This window comes from Euprymna scolopes, chromosome 12 (genome assembly GCF_053919585.1).
Source record: "Euprymna scolopes isolate OS-2025 chromosome 12, ASM5391958v1, whole genome shotgun sequence".
NCBI lineage: Eukaryota > Metazoa > Mollusca > Cephalopoda > Sepiida > Sepiolidae > Euprymna > Euprymna scolopes.
Genome location: NC_136493.1, coordinates 30,810,027 through 30,832,936, shown reverse-complemented (window position 1 = coordinate 30,832,936; position 22,910 = coordinate 30,810,027). Strand labels below are relative to the sequence as shown.

General features: G+C 33.4%; 1 protein-coding gene across 1 annotated transcript in view; it reads left to right on the top strand.

Annotated features, from left to right (window-relative positions):
• The window catches only part of LOC145291231 (cobalamin trafficking protein CblD-like), a 65,193-nt gene that overhangs the window by 21,491 nt on the left and 20,792 nt on the right, over positions 1-22,910 (top strand). Inside the window, exons 2-4 of the mRNA XM_080136828.1 lie at positions 9,448-9,492; positions 10,431-10,566; positions 22,378-22,601. Coding sequence (XP_079992954.1) covers positions 9,481-9,492; positions 10,431-10,566; positions 22,378-22,601 — 372 coding nt within the window. The 5' untranslated portion in view covers positions 9,448-9,480. The remainder of the gene's footprint in view (positions 1-9,447; positions 9,493-10,430; positions 10,567-22,377; positions 22,602-22,910) is intronic.

Sequence of the window (22,910 nt, the reverse complement as noted above, 5' to 3'; positions counted from 1 at the left end):
CATTCCTCAAGCACAAAATAACGGCAAACATTAAAATATGTTTATAAATATTCCTTACGTTGACGGAACTCTCTTAAATTGTTAACGTAGAATGCTCAGGTGCCCCTCCTTCAAACTGAAAACAGGGCTCTCCATATCAAGTCGCTGCCATTTTGTTTTTTTTTAAACTGGTTCGTGAATTAAAAAAAAAAAATTTTTTTTTACAAACTACTTAAAAATCCAAACCAATAAACTTTTCTACCATAAAAGTAACTTTTATTGACTATGGTAACATTTATTTCTTGTATATTTATATTATTATATATATAACATCATTTTGTTGGTCACTCTTGGTTACGAATGGAAACAAAGTTGATATAAAAAAATATATTTTCGCAAAAATTATCTTTACTTTCAAAGGGTAAAATTTTTGAGTATCAAAACCTATCTCTTTACAACCCTCTCCTTTTCATAACCTATCATACTTTCATCAATCACAGTCCATTTTCTGTAGGCTGTTTTTGAACCCAGTCAATGACGAGTACTTCTGCTAGTATATATATATTTCTTACAATGTTCATGCCATAATCTTTTTTGAGAGTATCTCTGCTAAGCTATTTAGAAAGATAAGTAATTGTTTTGCTTGTTACGTTCAAGGTCGGCTTTACTTGAAAACAATCTACCTTTTGGGTGTGTGGTCGGGGGTGGATAATAATTAATATATAGTAAATTGTGAAATGCTTTTCTTCCTTTCACTTTCCTTTCTCTTTGTTTTTTTTTCTTCTTTTTTCTGTTTTTTGTGTTTACTTTTTGTTGTCTGTCTTTCTTCTGTTTGTTTTTGTTTTTTATTTCTATTTGTTTTTTTATTTGTTTGTTTTTACTTTTTGTTTTCTTTGTGTGTGTGTGTGTGTTTTTAATGTTTTGTTCTTTATTTTTTACTAGGGAGGGGGGGTACCCGGCATTGCCCGGGTGTTTAGAGGTGTGTGTGCTTAGGCGGGGTGTTAATCAAAACCTAAGAATAAGCGAAGTAAATGTTAAAACTTTAAAAAAATTGAAAAAAACACAAAAAAAACTAACGTAAAGCAAACGAACTATGTTAAATGTAAAAATCGAAAAAGCAAAAGAAAACAGAAAAACGAACATTAAAACTTCTTTAAAAAATCTGAAAAATAAAAACCAAACAAAAACACTTGAAAAATGGCTTAAATAACCGTTTCAATATTAAAATTTAAAAAAAAAAAAAAGAAGACATCTCACACCACGATTTGAACCCAAAACCTTTAGATAAATAAGCAACTGAGCTAAGACGACGATGACGAAATTGGATTGTTTTTTTTTAATATTTAAAGTAAATCATGTTCTGACATCATTTGCGCATTCATAGTTTTTGCTGACCCCTCCCTGTAGAAAACTGATGATTTTAGGGTGAAGAAATTAATGTTTTTGGCCAATTTTTCGATATTTGTCAGGCAAAGGTTGGAACTTTAAAATGATACTGATCTCGTGAAAATCCGTGACCCGTGTCGAAAGTTTTTGCGAGATACAAACACACATTTTTGCTTTTATATATATATAGACTAGCGGGGGTACCCGGCATTGCCCGGGTGTTTGGCGGTGTAGGTGGTGTTAAATAAAAAAGAAACCGGGGGGGGGGGGTGAAGTTGGTAGGATTGACCGCAAAGCCCTGAGGCGAAGTTTGAAAATAAAATCGGCCAGCCAGAATGAGTTACTGAAAGATGTTTGAATTTATTTAAGTAAGAACCAAATTGACAGGTGCACGCACGGAAGTCGTAGAGCGTTACGATGACGACGTAAGCAATAGCTATTCAGCAAATGATGTCAATGACCAGGTTTGTTTGTTATAAGCGAAGTAAAAAAAGAAAACATAAAAACGAACGTTAAAACTTAAGTGGGGGGGGTAATCAAAACATCGAAAAAAAACACAAAAAAAACTAACGTAAGGCAAACGAACGATGTTAAATGTAAAAATCGGAAAAACAAAAAAGAAAACAGAAAAACGAACACGTGAAAAATGGCTTAATAAGCCTGTTTCGATATTAAAATTTAAAAAATCGGTGGTTACCCGGGTGTTTTTGGGTGTGTGGTCGGGGGTGGATAAGCGAAGTAAAAAAAAATAAAAACCAGAAAAACGAATGTTACACCTGAAAAATGGCTTAAATAACACTGGTTCAATATTTAAATTTAAAAAATCGAAAAAAAAAAAAAAGACATCTCACACCACGATTCGAACCCAAAACGTTTAGATAGCTAACCAACTGAGCTAACGCGATGTACATGAAATTTGGTCAGTTTTTCAACTATTTAAAGTAAATCAGGTCATGACGTCATCTGACGCATGCGTAGAACCGGTCATCGTCACGAGAGGGCCGTTTTTGTTGACCCCCCCCCCCCCCCCGTGAAAAATTGTCGATTCCGGGGTGAAAAAATGAACGTTTTTGGCCAATTTTTCAATATTTTTCGAGCGAAGGATGGAGCTTCAATATGATACCGAGTTTGTGAATTTTCGTCGTGTCTGTCGAAAGTTTTTAGTGGACACACAAACACACATACAAACATACAAACACATTTTCGCTTTTATATATATAGACTAGCGGGGGGTACCCGGCGTTGCTCAGGTGTTTGGAGGTAAATCACAACTTCGGTGGGGTGGGGGGGTAAAATAAAAAAAGTTTTGGTAGGTGAGTATGGGGATCGAACCCGAACCCTTGAGGCGAAGTTGAAAATTAAAGTGTGAAAAAAAAAAGTGCAACGTTAACCAAACATTTTTGAATTTATTTAATTACTTAGATTTGGCAGGTGCACGTTTTAATGACTTAATGAGGTCAACTTGGACTGCGGAGTAGTATTTTATTTAATGCGGGAACGCTTTGTTTTATTTTTATTTACCCAAGATGTTGGGGGGGGGGAGAACCAGCTCCCCTTGTCCAATTTGAATAGCAATTGTCTGATATAAGGAAAATATTTCCACATTGATCAAAGCTGATTGCTTTTGGACATTTCTGGTGATGGCGACCGGAAAGATACCGCCAGAATTAGTGTCTTTTAGGAAAAAGTCTAATCCACACGCGGCGAGCGAAAACTGTTGAATATTTATCTTCCCGAAGTCAAGCAAATTAAATAGACAGGCGAGCTCCGTTGTTAACTCTGAGATATTATGATATGTATGTGATATAAAAAGTTTTAAGTTGTGAGCCGACCGAACGCTTCTCTGAAAAAAGCCTTTCTTAGGCACACAAAAAGCGAACATACATACACGCATTTTGGCTTTTATATATATATATAGATAGATTTTTCTGTGTTTCATTTCGTTTTTGTTTTTTATTCATTTGTTTTTTCATTTCTTTGGTGGTTTTCGTTTCTTTTTTCATTTCTTTTTCTGTCTTTTTTTTTGTTCTTTTTTTTTTTTTTCACCCCCCCTCCCACCCCCGTCTTCTATTTTTTCTATTTTTTGTTTTCCTCTTTTTCCGTTTTCTGTGTTTTTCTTTTTTTTTTTTGTGTCTGAATTTTTTCTTTCACTAAATAATTTTTCTTTTTCTTTCTCTAAATAACAGAATGATCAGGTAATTCTTTGTGTAACACTTCAATCAGTACTGAAAAAAACAAAACAAAAAAAACATTCTGACATTTCCTGTTATAAAAATAAAGTGGAGATCCTCACGTCAATCAGTCTTTACTTGAATTTAATGCGGAATTTTGAAAAACTGATTTTCATTTAGGGTTGTAATCTTTTCACTGCAACTATATAATGTATAATGCTGGTGAAGTTTTATTTCATTTGAAAAGTAGCAAATGAATTTATATTTTACCTGTAAGGACCCATGGCATAACGGATAAAGTACTTGGTAAAATTCTGTTGTAAGTTACACTCTTCTGGAGGTTGAAGGTTCAATCCTTAGTGTGGGTGATACTCAAAATATAATGATGAATTACTTAGGACTGCTTAACGAGAACATGCTAACCGCATGGATTAAATAAAGGGTTTCGTTCAAAATTATGTGCAGATTCCTGAATTTGAAATTACATCTGAAGAAGGTTGGAGGTTATATCGGTCAAAATGTTATGAAAATAACACTGAAGATGAGAACAATAGTTTGATTAATCGAAATAATATGAATTATCAATCCTCATCTAAAAAATTCAGAAACATAAAGATCCGCATAATTATATTTTAATAGTTTTTTTTTTTTTGTTTTACTCATCTTCACCCCAAAACAAGACATATTGCCACTTGAACGTAAAGGGCTACTAATTGGACCATGCCTAAGAAAGATTAAGATGTTCATTTATGTTGCATTTGAACTTCTGCATATCAGTACAGCTTGGGAAGCAGGTAGCAGGAAAGGGAATTCCAAAGTCTAGCTGTTCTAGGGAAGAAGCTATTTGAGTAGAAAACTTTGACATTTAGGGACCTCAACAGTGAAGGGGTATGATTTTGTTGCTAAGCTGGTTTGTCAGGGATATGTACGACGAGGGATCACAAGCACAATGAGTTCATCAGAGCATATTCCATTAAAATACTTGTAAATTATTAGTGTAGAAAGCTTTTTGGCATTTAGGGACCTCAACAGTGAAGGGGTGTGATTTTGTTGCTAAGCAGTGTTTATAAAGTAGTATAAAATATATAAAAGGGTGTTTAATTTTATTGTGAACTAGCAGACTCGTGTCCCGGCAAATAGAGTAACTCAAGAAATTTGTAGCCTCGACCATGAACTATTGAATTATTTTCTACTAATGCTTGTCTTGCTAATTTAATAAAAGTAAAAACAAACTTTAGATATGAAATTTGCAAATCACATAGCCTTGTTATATAATTGACTATAAAAATAAGCTAGAAAGTAAGTAATAGTAATTGTCTGTATTTTTGAGATGAGGTGTTTTCATTGATTGAGATTGTCGGACTGACTTCCTCATCTTGGTTGTTATAGTCACAACGTTTCGGCCGTTTTGCCCTCCGGCCTTTATCCTAGTGACATATGGCCGAGTGGTCCTAGACGTTGTATCAAAGTTTACAGTTACCCACAGGTGCTGAGTTCAATCCTGAACGAAGGCAGTGAAAAGTAACATTCAAAACAGAGAATCAGCAACTATGTCCCAGAGCCTAGCTGGAGTCCGAACACGGTACCCCCGTAATAATAATAAAGGGTTGGGTTCGAGACTCCTAACAAACGGTTCCCCAGTTCGATACAAAACACCTGATGAAGGCCGGAGGGCAAAAGGCCGAAACGTTGTGACTATAACAACCAAGATGAGGAAGTCAGTCCGACAATCTCAATCAAAGTAAGTAATAGTTTTGGAATGAATAAGAAGTCATCGTGTAAGATGGTAGTACATTTTAGTGTGAGAGTGAAAATATCTCCTAATTCCAGTTAGGAAATACTGTCTGGCTGGGAAAAATCTAATATATAAACAACTATATATCTGTCTGTCAGTCTGTCTCCATATTTTCAAACTCTATCTCTTCTGAAACTAAAAGCCGCAGAGCAGTGCTAGGGGCCTCAAATGATTATATTTTATGGGCTGTTCTTTTGTGTCTTTAGCTGGTTTATTTGTTTTTAAAGGGTCAAAAATGAGTCAAAATGGAAAAAATTGTTAAACATTTTGTACATTCATCTTGGTTTATTTTTAATTTTTTATCAGTTTATATGCGTGTCACAGTACAGTGGTAACATCACCAGCTTTGAATGCTACAGTTTTGGTTTCGATTCTAGCTGATGGCACCCAAATACTTTTTTTTTTAAATCATGACTATGATAATATATATGAAATCTGGACAAATTAAAATATCATATTTAGACGTATTTGACGCCTGGGCAAAGCTGGGTACTGCCCCGCTAGTATTAAAAAAAAAAAAATATTGAAAGTGAATGAAAGGAATGCATATTTTTTCAAAAGCATGCAACAAGAATTTGGTTGAATATCTGCTGAAACAAATTTGCATATGCAGCTTTTTACTAACATTAACCCTTATCCCTGAGTGGCTTCCGGGCCTTGATAAGTGGTGACCACCGTGTAAAAAAAAAAAAAAATTATGGTCAATAAAAAACAGGAGAAATTCACTTTACTTAATGATTTCTTGTGGTTCCTCCTCGCAAGAATATGATTGACTGCTTAAGCCATGAATATCGACTGGTAAAACAGCTTGAGAAAGATGTTGAAAGATATGCCGAAAGCCTCAGGCTTACAGATATTACCAGCTCAGACCATGAAACCTCTTTCAGTAAGACAGCTTACCAGATTGCATTATTCAATTAAGCAGCCAAAACCACTCAGCTACTTCAAACAAATATATCCCTTTTGCGAGATATATCACTTTATATTTGAATGCCTACTAGACACTATCCTCGAGTGTCTAAGGTTTCTCTGTACAGAAATTTGTTCGGACAACCTGAAGTGAAGATACTTTTCCCTTGAAGTAAACCCGGATTAAATATTCAAAATCACATGGTATTCGCAGCTCAAATAAGATCTCCTTGATATGGATAACCCACACAAGACTAAATGAATTTTTTGTCCTGGAATCCAGTAAGACCAAGAGACCACAAGAAAGATATACTATAACATATTTAAATGGTCAATTGGGGAGATGGAAAATTATGTTCTTAACTTCTTTACTAACTCTGTTTGAGATGTAAAGGAGAACTTTAATAGAATATTTGAATATCTATGTCTATCATATAAATATCTATGTATCTCATATAAATATCAAGGAAAGGGAACCCTTTGATTTCAGAGAACTTCGACTGAAACAAAGAGAAAGAAGGAACACAAAAACACTTCAAATCTTAAAATGCAAAGATAAAAAAAAAAACTTGTCAAACAATTCTTATCAATATATATCACTGAAAGAAAAGTACTTTCAATCTTTTAACTATCGGATGATAAATTGTTTTTATAAAAAAAAAGAAATGATAAAAAATCGTTTTTACTGTTGTGAAACACGTTGAACTTAAAACTGTATTTGTATTTTTAAAAAAATACAAATAAAAGAAGTTATTTTATTTAAAACTGATTCATTTTCGACTAATAAGAGACACTTCGAGACACTCATTACCTAAATAATGGAGGTAGTTACATCCATTGGGTTTACAGAAGTAACAGTTTTGTTTGTTTTTTTATTTTTTTGATAATTTCTAAACTTAATTGTGAAAACTTAGAAACCGAATAATACTTTATAATTTATTATTAAATGATTAAAATCATTTTTTTTTTTTTTTCCTGAAAATTTTGTTAAGACAACTTTTTCAAACACTTTGCTTCTTTTTTCTCTTTATTTTGCTTGTGGTATTAACCTTGAAAGGTCAGTCTCTGAAGAGAGAAAAGGTATGATGTCTGATGTTATTAAAGGTTGTTGTTAAGTCTTAAATCTGTTGCATAGTTGGTGCAAATTTTGAGTAGTGGACTTGGTCACATCTTAAAACATTGTTTTGAAAATTGAGAAAACCGAAAATGTTATATGCTTTTTATTAAATGACTAGCGTGGGTGCCCGGCATTGCCCGGTTGTTTAAATGTGAGTTGAGCAAAAAAAAAAAAAAAAAAAAAAAAGTAGTAGGCAGGCAGGCTCGAACCCGTACTGTGAAGGAGGAAAAGAATGTGGAAAAAAAAAACGTGACATCTTTGCTGTTGCGCCCATTGCCAAACCGGAAGTGATGTAGGTTTAAATTAACGCTAGTTAATTGTAAAGAGGGGGTGACTTTTGAAAATATCGGTGAAAAAAGGGACCCCTTCACTGTAGAAAAGTGCCTAGTTGAGGGTGAAGGAATAAATGCTTTTAGCCAATTTTTTTTATATTTGTCGTCCGAAGGATCGAGCTTCAAAACGATACCAATCTTGTAAAAATGCGTTGCCTCTGTCGAAAGTTTTAGGTAGATATACATGCATACATTTAAACAGACAGGTGAGATTTATATTATAGATTAAAATCATTTGTTTTTCACCCCTTAAGGTTAATACCATCAGCAAAATGAAGAGAAAAAAAAAAAACGTCTTTGAAAAAGTTGTCTTAATAGCAAAAGTTTCTATTTACAATGTCTCCTCACGGGACAGAGTTAGACACCAGGGTCGTTTTTTAACGTGGAGAAAAGGAACAAAAATAAAAATTGTCTCAGTCGTGAAGGATTTCTCCTCCACTGACAGAGAACAAGAAATTGAAGTGCAGCATCTGAAGAACAGATACTACACTTTGATCTTGTCCCGAAGGCCAAGTAAGATATAAATAATTTAATCATTTAATAAAAAATTGTAAAACCTTACTGGATTTTATAAATTTTCAAATTAAACTTAGAAAATAATGTTTTCAACAATGTGACCAACTTCCTCTAATTCCTAAACATTTATTAGGCTTCTTATCATAAAAAAGAATGCTTGATGTGAAATGATATTTAAACTCTGTTTTAACTTGTAAAATATTTATGAAGGATAATATTTATTCTCAAATATTTATAACTATGAACGAGGTGAGTTACCTGCTATTGGCAGGGTGTTAAATATGTTGAATAGAAATTAAATTTATCTTTATTTGTATAAAACTAGCCATCTTTAAGTCCACTAATTTTATTAAATTTACACTTCTAACGACTACTGTAATATTGTCCTTTTCACCACTGTACACGCTTTAACCCTTATCCTCGAGTGGCCTCTGGGCTCTAATAAGTGGTGATTCCTTTGTAAAAAAAAAAAAAAAAAAAAAGAAAAGAAATATCCAATTGACCAGGATCGAATAATGGTCAACAAATACTTCATATTTGCACATTTTTGTTATCAGACGTTTTAACCTGGTAAAACAAGACAAAAGTAGGTAATCGCCCGTTCACTTAGAATGAATGCTTTATGCCAACTTGATGGTTGAATATGGTTAAATTTGTGCCCGTTTTTTGTGTTAAATACTAATCTCTATTAATCTCTAACTGTGAATTAGTTTGCTGCAATTTGTCATAACTAAGGTCCAAGCAAAATTTCAGCTATATCGACCGAGTCGTTCCTGAGAAAAATTGGAATGGACAGACAGACAAAGAGAAATATGATATAGAAAACACTCATTAGTAGGCCGGAAAGATGACATTCAAAATATGAGCAAACTTTTTAGTTTTTTTTTTTTTTTTTTTTTTTTACATAGGCATCACCACTTATCAAGGCCCAAAGACCACTCGAGGATAAGGGTTAAGAGTGTACAGTAAGTAGTCAATTGAACAATATAGTAATTGTAAGTAATGGAAATTCGGTAAATTTGTTAACTTAAGTGGAACGGCTCATCAAGAACTTGTTTACATTGGACTTGAAGATTGTAGTCAGCTGGAAAGCAGGAAAACAGAAGACAGTTCCACAAGCGTGCAGTTCTAAGAAAGAAGCTTTGTTCAGGTTAACACGATATGTAGATTTGTCAAACAATTTAATGTTTACATTTTAAATGACGGAATTAATTGGAATTTTTTTTTTCTTTTCTTTCACAGTGTTCCACGTCTTTGAGATCTGTTCAATCCACAATGTCTACACGAGTAAGTGAAACTTATGTTTGTAAATGCACACTTTTTTTTCTTCATCTACAATAGATTATTGATACACTAGAGTACATCCTTTCTCAAAAAAAAAAAATATGCTTTGCCAATGTTCATGCTTAGATTCGTATAAAATGACATCTAAATCGGTGGTAGTTACAAACAAAAGGAAATAAGAAAGAAAGAAAACGTTTCAATCTGGAAAGTGTAAGAAAAATGAAAGAAAAATATCTCAATAGGTATAATAGAAAGAAAAAAGAGGATAAAAAGAAAGAAAACGTCTTATTATGAGAAATAGTGAAAGGATTTCTTTCCAATTTCATTTCAGATGGCAGAATGGGGAAATTCAATCCCGGGCAGCGTCGGGTCTCCCTGCTTATATATGAGAGAGATATTGACACAATTTTAAAACATTATTTCTGTATAATATTTTTTTGAGAAATTTGAAAGATTTTCTTTCCTAAAGTTTCACCACTTGACTGCTTCACTTCTGACTACATCTTCAAATCCAATATCAATAAATTCTTGTCATAAACTGTCCTAAGAAATCAAGTTTTATTCATTGTATTCATCATTTTCAATCCTCTCGTAATATTCTCCATAATTCAACTGGCAATCCATCCATCATCTCATTAACACTTATCTGCAAGTGGCTTTTTAGCCTTGATAAATGGTAACTTTTTTGTAAATAAAATGCCATCATATCATATGAATCGGATAATTCTATTGTTAGCATAGGTTTCCCTGATATTTTTCTAGTCAGAATTCTTTCTAGAAAGATATTGAGTACTTATTTTGGATGGCCAGTAAATAAAAATAGATAAAGATAATTAAAATAGTTTGAAAATCAGTAAGTAACGTTATTTCAAAAATGTATTTCGAAAAAATGCTGATGATTTTTCTGACATGTTTTTTGTTTTTTTTTCCTTTCTTTCCAGTTATTAACTCCGAGCACGAGGGTAGTGAAATACCTACCCACCTTCCGAGCTTTTGTCTGCTGTTTCAGACAGTTTTCTTCCCATGATGAAGGGACACTCACGGAAGTTTGTACAAGCGATTCCTACCCTGGTGCAGGTAATCTCTGCTCAAATTTGTGTTCTAATTTTCTAGGTGTCTTCGTTGTTCACTTTCAAACACGGCATACGGTCACTAGGTTATAAGGTGCTACGATTACGGACTAAGTTTACAGAGAACTATATGAGTGAGATGTCTGTTCACATTACATTTAAACTTTTGCATGTTAGTACAATCAGGGAAGCAGGGAGGGAATTCTAAAATCTAGCAGTCCAAGTGAAGAACCTATTAGATTAGAATGTATTCCGGCACTTAGGAATTTTGACAGTGAAGGGGTGAGATTTTGTTGCTAAACGGGTTTGTCGGGGGTGGAGGTACAAGTGCAATGACTTCATCAGAGCACATTCCATTAAAATACTTCTAAAATGGGCACAGGGATGCAACATTGTTGCGAGGGGACGAGTTGGAGTTGAAGTTTAGCTGATAGAGTGGGCCTTATTAGATTTGAGAATCTTTTTGTACCCTATCTAAGAGAGAAAGACTAGTAATAGATGCACCAGCGTAGATGTGGAAACAATACTCCATGCATGGTGTAGATATACAGGATACTCTCAGGTGTACAAGTAATTTTCTAGCATGGTAGAGGGAACCCACCTTCTTTGCAGCAACCTTTGCAATGTCCTCAATGTATCTGTTACAGTTTATGTTGCCTGTGAATTTATGCTGAGTAGTTTAAACTATGTGCTTTCAGGTTATTAGTTATGCCTATTGGTGATCGGGAAAGCCTCTTGTAATTGGAAAGGAAAGAAGCTTAGTCTTAGTAGCATTAAATGTTAACATCCATTTATACCCCCCATTCCACTACGAACTGGAGGTTGCCTTCTAAGGATTCTGCCATTGCCTTAAACATGTGTACGCCAATTTTTTTTCCTGATGCCTATTATAATATAATAATATATCATCGGCAAATATACCTGTCTCGGACACAATTTTATCAGGGAAGGTCGTTTATGAATATAGTGTTTACAAAAGAGATGGTAAACATTTGTGAATGGAGAAAATCCACATAAATCCAAAAAAAACGCTTGCTTTCTGAGTCCTAAGCCATTCAAATGGATGCTGATCAACATTATAAACATCTCACATGTACGATGAGTGTGTGTTATTGCTACATATTAACCGATAAACACTATTCCTTTGACAGTTTTACAGATAAAATAAGCCTGAGCGTGGTGTTGCCACATATACCATGAAAAAAAAAAAATGACATTAAATGAATATAAAAGCTGTAGGGATCAGAAGAAAGATCTGAACATCATAATCAACAGGGGTTCCTTTAATTGTGAATATGAGGAACCCAGTCATCATCTTGTTAATGTTGTCCCTTAATTCGGGTAATAGAATGCAACAGACCAGATGCAAATGCAAATAAATATGATCATCACAAACTAAAGACCCCACATTATCGTTTTATTAATGCGTATGTGTGTGTGTGTGTGTATATATATATATATGTATGTGTATGTAAAAGCCGTGGTGAAGGCAACCTTTCTAGGAGAAGCAAATCTCTGATTTAAAAAACCATAAAGCGGAAGACCAGTACCCGCATTAAGCTGGTCTGCAGTTTAATTTGTTGCTGGCTATCTTGCTCTTGCTTGTTGCTGGATCTCAACATTTTGAACCGAGAGAGAGACTTAGTTGTCATACAAAGCTAAGACTCTGTAACATCATATTTGTATAAATACTCCCTCAGACATTTGGGCTCATGGATTTTAAATGTCTGAGGGAGTGGCACTCGTCTGATAAGACGTTGCAATCATCATCATGTGTATGTATATATATGTATGTATACAGGTATGTGTGTGTGTGTGTGTATATATATATATATATATATATATATATATATATATATATATATATATACACACATGTGTGTGTATATATATATATATAATGTATGTTTATGGGAAAATATGCTTATTCAATTATATTTATACCAATGCTTTAATTTATGAAGCTTGATGTAACTACAGAGCATATACAAATAAATGACAAAAGACTATATTCCAATTCCAAGATGTTGACCATCTTACCGTTTATTTCTGTCAATGTAAAAATGTTCAATTCTTGACAGCACCTGTTTCATAGCATAGAATCATTCATGTAATTATTATGTCATTTTTTAAATTTATTCCGCCCTTAACTCATCAGAAGAATAAGAACTTATCAACTTTAAAAGAAAATAAAGGAATATGGGCTTTATTACGAAATCTGAAAACTGGAAGTGAAGTTGCAATTGTGTTTTCTTTTTGTTATGCCATCCTTTTTATATATATATATATATATATATATATATATATATATTAGCAATACACAATTGGCCTCAGATCAATAAGATGGGGGAGGAGGATATGCAACAAAAAAAAAAAAAAAATGTAGAGAGGTAGCCCCCAAAACGATGTATATTCTCTCCTGATGACCAAAATTTATCTGTATTCTGAGATGAATTACTACACAAAGGGAAAAAAATGATAAACTTTATTATATACAAGTCTACAGAAAGAGGCAGGCTTCAGAATGGTGCATATTCTCTCCTATTCGACATAATTTGGAGGCTGGAATCAAAAACCCTACAATTTAAAACATCTGATAAACGTGATTATATACATACATGCACGGGAAGCTGTTTCTTCAAAACAACAATATCTTCTGTTGATCGCTTGCTTCATTGCGAGTTTATGTTACTGTTCCAGTAGCAAATATTATTTTATCTATATATCCATAAAAGTGAACGTGTCTGTGTGTCCGTCTGTCTGTGTACATTTCCCTACGCAATAACTCTGTCAATTTTAAGTTTATAGACTCGAAATTTGATATACAGGGTACTGAGATTTGGGAAAATCGATGTGATCGGTTTTTGGCCAGAAATTTGGCGATTAAGGTGTCAAAGTTCAACGATTTGACCTTTGAGAACTCTACCAAACTCCTCCGCCAATTTTCAGTCTAAACACTTGAAATTTTAGATATAGGTTCCTTGGATATGGATCTAACTTAATAACTTTATTTGAGCCCAAAACAATAAATTCTAAGAGGTCATAATAGGGGTCGATGTTTAAAAATATTGACCGCTTTTTTTGCTCAACGTACACCTCCAAATACCGGGCAAAGCCGGGCACCCATGCTAGTATATCTAAAAAAGTGAAAGTGTCTGTCTGTGTACATTTTCCTACACAATAACTCTGCCAATTTTCAGTCTACAGACTCGAAATTTGATATCAGGATATGGAGATTCGGGCAAATCTTTGTAATCCATTTTCAGCCAGAAATTTGGCTGTTATGGGGCTAAAGTTCAACGATTTGACCTTTGAGAACTCTACCAAACTCTTCCGCCAATTTTGGGTATAAACACTTAAAATTTTAGATATAGGTTCCTTGAACATGAATCTAACTTAATAACTTGATTTGAGCTCAAAACAATAAATGTTAAGGGGTCATAATAGGGGTCAAAGTTAAAAAAAAAAATTTGACGTCTGTGGTCTCTACCAAATTACTCAGACAATTTCTGGTCTAAACATTTGAAATTTTATATAAAGAGTATTCAGAGATAGGACAAGCTTTTTAATCGGTTTGGATCGAAAATTTGAGCTACCAATATATAAATGTATATATGTATGTTTGCATGTCTGCCTAAAACTTTCGACAGAGGCGATGGATTTTCACAAGATCAGTATCGTTTTGAATCTCGGCCCTTCAGACGACAAATACCGAAAAATTGGCTAAAATCTTTAATTTCTTCACCCTCAACTGGGCACTTTTCTATAGGGAGAGGTCGCTTTTTTCACTGATATTTTCAAAAGTCATCCCCTCTTTTCGATTGTCTAGCCTTAATTTAAACCTACGTCACTTCCAGTTTGGTGGTGGTCGTAACAGCAAAAACGTCACGTTTTTTCACATTCTTTTCCTCCTTCGCGGTATGGGTTCGAGCCTGATTTCTTACTACCACTGTTTTTTGCTCAACACACACACCTCCAAACACCCAGGCAACAATATATAAATTCGTATTCCTGTCTGTTTGTTTGTTCACAATTTGATTAATATATACAAAAGGTCCATTACTTTACTATTTCATTTATTTCTATATATATAGTATGGTTCTTTCAAAATATACGATTATGAGGTCACCTCATTTGCATATATATTAAGGAAAATCGATTTTATTAAATAGCTGTATGTTAGTTTAAGTTTCTAGCGAAGAAAGTCATTTTTAGTGTTCTATTTAAGATTGTTATTTCATCAACTTTAAACAATAATTATATTGATAATATATTTAATTTAATTGGAATTATTATTTCCAACATCGATTTTTTTTTTTTTTTTTTTAGAAACGGGTAGAGTTATTTCCCCTGACAAATATTTTTTCATATGTTCAAAAAAAGAAACTCTTCCCCACATAAAATAATTTGCTAATCGCAATAAATTTCTAGCATGAAAAAATAATTTTGTGTAGACAAAAGGATGCTTTGCTTTATTTTTAAACATTAAAAAATAAATAAATGAATAAATAAATGTAACACTTACAAATAACCGAAAAAATCTTGTTTGTTTTCATTATTCTTGAAATAACTATACAGAATCTTTGAGCGTTCCAGGAATTACCCCCCCCCCTAACACACACACACACACACACACACACACAAAGAAAGAAACCAGTCAAAAATTTATTTTATTTACGAAACAAAAAAGCCAGTGAAAAAAACAAAAAAAAAACAAGCCTATAAAAGGAATTCCATTTTGTTCTGAAACTTTTCAAACGCGTTAATGTTTATAACGTTATTATTTCTACAGTGGGAAAATTAGCTTTTCCCTTTATTCGCTTTTCAGGTTGGAGTCCGCCTACACGGCTTTTTTTTTTTTTTTTTTTTTTTTTTTTTTGCTCTAGCACTCGCTGCTATTTTTTTTAATTTTTTTTTTTTTTTTTGCGGGGGGGAGTCTAGCACACCAGCAACAAAAAGTGGTCAATATCTGGAGAATAGCTTCTCTTTGTATCCCTTCTGCCGAAATATCTGGGGGAGAGGGTATCAGATACTTCTTTTGGAGGCGATTATATTTACATGTTTTTATCCGTTCTTTTATTTTTGAAATTGTTGTGGGGGTATCCACGTTGCACACAATAAAAATGATCAATATCCCTAGTACAGCAGATGTGTTCCAAACGGAACTTCATGTTGACCCCGGGCATCGCCAGGTGCCCATGCTAGTATAAATATATGAGCAATGCACATGAAAAAATTGAAATGGCTTAACGTATTTCAATAATGGCATACATAGAAAGAGCTTGATAAGCTAAGAAGAATTTTAAAAAATTTTTAAATCCGATTAAAATTAAGTTACGACTTTTTTTGTGTCTCACACGTTTGGATATTTTTCCTTCTTAAATATGTGTTTTGTCATATTTTTTTGCACTACCTTTTCAGTGAAAATGCTATATCTTTGTTAAAACAAAAGATTAAGCGATAAAATTTGCCACATATATGTATTTTTGTGCAAGGAATCAGATCCTACTACTGAAAATCTCCACAAATTAATGCTTTACAAATAATTTGCAGTAAATGTGTATAAATATGCTGCAGTTCCTTAAAAATACCTTGTATCTCTTAAAAGAAAAGAAATTAGAGAACTAAAAACTGAATTGTAATGCATTTTATGTACAAAAAACTGAAATCAAAATCTTGGACTGTTTAAAAATGTATGTATTTCAATATTTCTTTGATATTATTGTAGATTAATACCCTCTGTTACATCTCCCCTTCCAACCAACCACTTCCCCAAAATATGTGATTCTACCTTTGTAGACAATTACATGTGAACACCTAAAAAAAAAACTTTAATGAAAGAAAAACGAAAATTATTTTAGAATTTAGTGTAAAATGATTCATCATGGTCATTCCAGCATTTTAGGGCAGTTAACCCATTTTTTTTTTCTATGGAAGATAAATTCTGGGTGTTTTTCTTTTTTTTTCTAAAAGCCAATTATGTGTAGTTTTAAGAGGGTTTTTGTGCAATTATGAGAGGGTGGGGAGGTTGCCACTCTGACTTTGGGTTAATAATAGGGCTAAGGGAAATTATGTGTGAACATCCTGAAGACTTGATAGAAACAAAACAACAACAATTTTACAATTTAGAGTAGGGGTTGGTTTCACATAAATTTAATGTAAAATAATTCACCATTTCCAGACCGTTCTAGCATTTTAGGACAGTTGACCAATTTATTTTTTATGGGAAATAAATCATGTGCACTTTTCTTTAAGGAAAGATCTTTTTTTTATGCTTATATGTAGCTTACCGAGGAATTTTGTTTCGTGGGGAGCTTGCCACTTGGACTTAGCATTATTGTTAGGGCTAAAGAAGGTTTTAGGAGGAGGCTTGCCACTCATACCTATGGTTAGAAGTAGGATTAAGGCAGTTTTTTTTTTTCAAAAGAGCATTTGACACCCATATTTACAGTTTATGGTTCGTATTTATTGGCTTTTGAAAATGTTTGGGCTTAGATTTTGAACATCAAATTACATTTAAATATGTAAACTTACGTAAAAGAGGGGTGTGAAACTTTACAAGAATTACGACAAACAGACAAAAATAAATTTTATTGACAAGTGACGTCACTCTAACAGAAAACGTGACGTTTGGAAAAGTATCAAGTACTTTTTGCCCACCTATTTAAATATGAAAAAAAAAAAGAAGCTTTTTGCTAAAGTTGCCAAATTTTGAATGAATTTGATTTTTTTTAATTACATTTCATGTCTTTTTTTTCTACCAAGTGACACATTATTTCGTTTATAAACTTTTCCAGTTTAAGACAATTTTATTTCTCAACTTGACTAGAAACTGAGCACCTCCTACAAATATTAAATATCAATTTTATATTTTTTTATAATTGGGTAGATTAGTTTTCATTCGATAATAATCCACTGAAAACATTGTAAAAAAAGATGAAAATTAAAAAATATAGAGGGGGGGGGGGTGTACCACTCAGACATGTGAACCAAAAAATCATATTTCACATTTTCAGTTTTTCAAAGCAAAACACTGTTTAATTCACCATTAAAAAACTAATGCAGGCAAGTTATACATTTAGAAAGATTATTTTCTCGTCTTTTAACCATGGAAATATTTTTAAAATTCGACCACTGGTCAAATTTTAAAAATCTTTGTATAGTTGATAACAAAATAGGTCTAACTAAACATGTACAAACATTTTTTTTATATTCATATTTTCAATTTATAAAAAATTTGTTCTGGAATGAAACTCAACAAAAAAAAATGTCCGTTTACAGCTGTACTGTTGCTACTAATGATGCTACTATAAGACAGTGTACACTCAAACTCAAAACGATTTTTTTTCTGAGTATTATGATTTAAAATTGCTAGCTACCACAAGAGAAAATAACATACAATTATACTTTTAATGGATAAAAACAGTAAAAAGATTGTTTTAGTTAACAGTGGGAGTTTGAAGGAAATTTTTTTCAAAATTTTCAATACTCATCATGTTGGAATTTTTTTTTTTTTTTTTTTTTTTTTACACAACAAAAAAAACGACTGGTCAAAAGTATTTCAGACACTCCAAACTATTAAAAGTGACATCTCTTCTGTTTAGTTTCCAAATTTTATGACAAAATTCTTAATATAAACACTGTACGAATATTTACAAATCAGGGGAGGAGTCCTTATAAAACCTTACTGAAAATGCCATTTTATGATATTCAATTTTTTTATCACTTTATTTGCATAAAACTCTTAAAATATATAATGTACATTATTATTTATTAGTTCATTTGAAAGTATATTCATTAATGAACAAAACGGTGGTGTTTTGAAGACTTTGGTTTTTCAGACGTTCTGCGAGGCGTCCTCTTCAGAAATTATTCAAAGTGTAAAACATTTAAAATATATTTAAAATGTGTTCAGAATGTATAAAAGCATTTTCGCAGTCCATTTTGGTTACATGTTTCCCAAGCAGTGGAAGTGTCTATAAATGATTCTAAATGTCTACGTGCGGGTGTGTTTCACTCCTACCCTTCTTATTGGAGGTCAGACCATGGTCATTGCCGTCTTTTGCTTTTCCCTCTCTTTTCTCCTTTTACTACTTTTTTTATTACTTGGATGGAAGTGAGGGTCTGAGTTGGTACTTGGTCAAATGGGTGTGTAGGCGAGTGTGTGTGTGTGTGTGTGTGTGTGTGTGTGTTTCCTTGTATTGGTTTGTAAAATGTATGTTATATGCCTAATAGTTTTATAACATTATAAATTTATTTGCTTTCCTAAGAAAGCAAATGTGATACAAGTTTGTTTTTAATGTGTGTGAGGTGTGGGGGACCAGCTTCTCTGAAACAAGGGTAATTGGTAGGGATGCTTTCATTTAATTTTGATTTTAATTTTTTTGGATTTTTAGATTTTAGTTTCTTTCTATTGTGATTTCGTTTTAATCCTAGTCAAATGGGGCATTCATAATATTATGTTTGCTTAAATAAAAAGGTTTATTTATAAATAGATATGGAGGATTTTTTGTTTGTCTCCCCATGTGGGTAGGGCCAGATGCATCGCTTTTTAGTGTGGGGAAGATCTCGCTCCCCAGAAGGGGGGGGCACCTGGAAAGACACAAGTATAAGAATGAGAATTATCTGAGTCATGAAGGATTTCTCCTCCACTGACTGAGGGTAGGAGGGGTGGGTGCAGTGTTGGAACAGATACTACACTGTGGTTCTAGGTATTTTTTAGTGTTGTAGGTTTCGAAGTAAGTTGGTATTGTTTAATGTGTTATACTAGAGATAGGGGTGCTGTGCCTGTGTGTGGCTGAGTGCGTGTGTGTGTGTTTTAATGTATCGGTTCTGATTTAGGTGTGGGCGTGTACATGTTTATGAACGTGCGTGCAGGTGTGTTTTGCATTTCATTTGTTTGTGTGTTGATATTAAGCTCTGTTTAATTCGGGAGTAAATCTTATGAAATTTTTATCCTGTGTAAGTAAATAAAAGTAATTATCTGTTTGGAAGATTGGCATTATTTTGAAGCTATTTCCACTGCATGTATGCACGTGTTTTGAAACAGAGGTGTCTGTTATCTGCGATTTTAATGTTTAATGTAAGGCCACTCTATTGCTGAAGTTTTTGGAGGCGCCTATGTAAGATTGGTCGCATGCTGTGCATCTTAGTGCATACACTACATTTCTGGAGGTGCAGTTTAGGTCCTTTTTTTATTCTGAATGTTTGTGTTGGATTTTTGAATGTGTATGTGTTTCTTTCTGTTATTATGTCACAAACTCCACATCACTGTTTATTGCATTTTGTGACTCCTTTTGTAATGTATTGAACGAGTTTAGAGGAGGTTAGGATGGGTTTTTGGGTTTTTGGGTTGGCGTTTGCTTTTTATTATTTTTGTTGTTTTGAGTATGTTTAGTTTAACTGACTGAGGTTTTTTGTTATCTGTGTAAATAGTTCTGGGTTGTTTGTGCTGTGTGTGCAGACGTATGCTAGAATTTGTTCTTTGTTGTGTTCTTTTGGGGGGGTTTCTTAGTTTGTCTCTTGGGATTTTTTCTGCCAGTTCAATACCTTTATGTATTAATGGTGATGGATATCCTCTTTTCTGCAGGGTTATTTGCAGTTCATTTAGTAGAGTTGAACGGAGGTGTCTGTCTGTGACTGTGGTGCAGACTCTACGTGCCAAGGAGTAGGGTATGGATTTTAGACAGTTTTTAGGATGGTGGCTTTTGGAATGGAGGTATTGTTGAGTATCTGTGGGTTTGTGGTAGATGTCTGTAGTTATGTTGTTGTTTTTAATTGTTACTAGGATGTTTAGAAAAGGTAGTTCTGTGAGACTCTGTTCTAGTGTGAAGTTTATTTTGGGGTGTAGGTTTTGTAGTATAGTGTGGAGCTCTCTGATATCCCCCCCCCCATGTGGTCTTCCAGAGGATAAAGCAGTCGTCCAGGTATCTTTTCCAAGATTTTATGAAGAGTATTTTGATATTGTGTCCGTATTTCTGTTCTATCCTTTCATAAAGGATCTCTTCCAGGAAGGTGACGATAAAAACGCTTTGGATAATCACAGATTTCAAAGGGCTTCTACTAAAATGATCACATTTTAAAACCAAAGCACTTTAAGTCTTCAAAACACCACCATTTTGTTTAGTAATGAATATACTTTCAAAACACGGAATAATAAAATAATGTTAAAAAATACATAGCAATTGTTGGTGACCTTTCTTATTTAAATATACATTTTTCTTTCGGTGGAATTTCTCAACCAATTATATATATGTGTGTGTGTGTGTGTGTGTGTGTGTGTGTGTGTGTGTACTAGCATGGGTGCCTGGCGTTGCCCAGGTGTTTGGAAGTGTGTGTTGAGCAAAAAAAAAAAAAAAAAGTGGTGGTAGGAAGGCAGGCTCGAACCTGTACCGTGAAGGAGGAAAAGAACGGGGGTAAAAACATGACATCTTTGCTGTTATGACCACCACCAAACTGGAAGTGACATAGGTTTAAATTAAGGCTAGACAATTGAAAAGATGGGATGACTTTCGAAAATATCAGCGAAAAAAGTGACCTCTCTGTAGAAAAGTGCCCAGTTGAGGGTGAAGAAATTAATGTTTTTAGCCAATTTGTTGTCTGAAGGGTTGAGCTTCAAAACGATACTGATCTGTCGCCTCTGTTGAAGGTTTTAGGCAGACATGCAAACATACATACATACATTTATATATTGGTAGCTCAAATTTTTGACCCAAACTGATTAAAAAGCTTGCCCTATCTCTGAATACTCTTTATGTAAAATTTCAAATGTTTAGACCAGAAATTGTCTGAGTAATTTGGTAGAGACCACAGACGTCAAATTTTTTTTAACTTTGACTCCTATTATGACCCCTTAACATTTATTGTTTTGGGCTCAAATCAAGTTATTAAGTTAGATCCATGTCCAAGGAACCTATATCTAAAATTTCAAGTGTTTAGACCGAAAATTGTCGGAGTTTGGTAGAGTTTCTCAAAAGTCAAATTGTTGAACTTTGACCCCTTAACAACCAAATTTCTGGCCGAAAACCGATTACAAAAATTTTCCAAAATCTCACTACCCTGTATATCAAATTTCGAGTCTGTAGACTGAAAATTGACAGTTATTGTGTAGGGAAATGTACACAGACACACACACTTTCACTTTTATAGATATACTAGCATTTCAGCCCGGTGTTGCCCGGGTGTTGGGATGTGTATGTTGAGCAAAAAAAAAAAAAAAAAAAAAAAAAAAAAAGTGGTAGTAGGAAGGCAGTCTCGACCCCTGTACCGTGAAGGAGGAAGAAAAGAACGGGAACAAAAACCTGACATCTTTGCGGTTACGACCACCGCCAAACTTGAAGTGACTTATGTTTACATTAAGGCTAGACAATTGAAAGGAGAGGATATCTTTCAAAAATATCGGTGAAAAAAGTGATATAGAAAATTGCCTAGTTGAAGGTGAATTTATTTAGAGAAAAAACAACGAAAGAAACCTCACAATTGTTTTTTTTTTTTTTTTATTATTATAAAATGGAGGATTTCTTGATGTATTCATTTCAGGTGGTGAGGTAAGTCTCAGGTAGCTGTCTGACTTGCTTTCTTGACTTTATCACTTTTCCCTCACCATGTAAAATGGTTTCATTCAGGAGTTAGAAAACTAATCTTTTGCATGATTCGATGGAAGTACATTTTTTTTTTTAAATTTAAATGTGAATAAATACACATTGGTATTAATTATAGAGCAGATGATGTGTGTAATGCCATTTAACTAAGAATGAAAATACTGCTTATTTTGAAAACGTGAATACTTGTTAATTTTAATGGTTTTTATTGCTTGTAGACATTCAAGGTACTGTTTGGCCAGATACAATGTTGGGGCCATTGTCTCCGAAAGATAAACGTTTCGTTATGCCTGGCCTGGTCGGACCACAATCTTGGAATTCTAGTCATGCGTTATCACCTTCTCTCCCTCCTCTTATTAACTCATCCAGCCTCTCTATCAGTGCAGAAGAAGTTTTGCAGAAGTTAGAACGAAATGGAAAAAATATTTTCCAGTATATGGATGTAAGTAAAACGCTTTCTTTTCTAATATTTTTACTCTTATATATATGAAATTTGTGCACCCTTTTTTGTCCTCTACTTTTCAGCGTATCCTAGATTATTTTTAAGCATTTATTGCCGACTTTTGCTAGTATTACAACAGTATTTTGCTACAATACATATTTTGTGGTATATTAAAAAAATTATTTTAGTTCCTTACATCAAGTGGCCTCATGTCTTGTCTGAAATGATTTCCATAAAAAAGTAATTAACTAGTATTTATTTAAAGTAATTGAATGCTCTTTGCCACAGTATTCGAATAATAATCTGTTA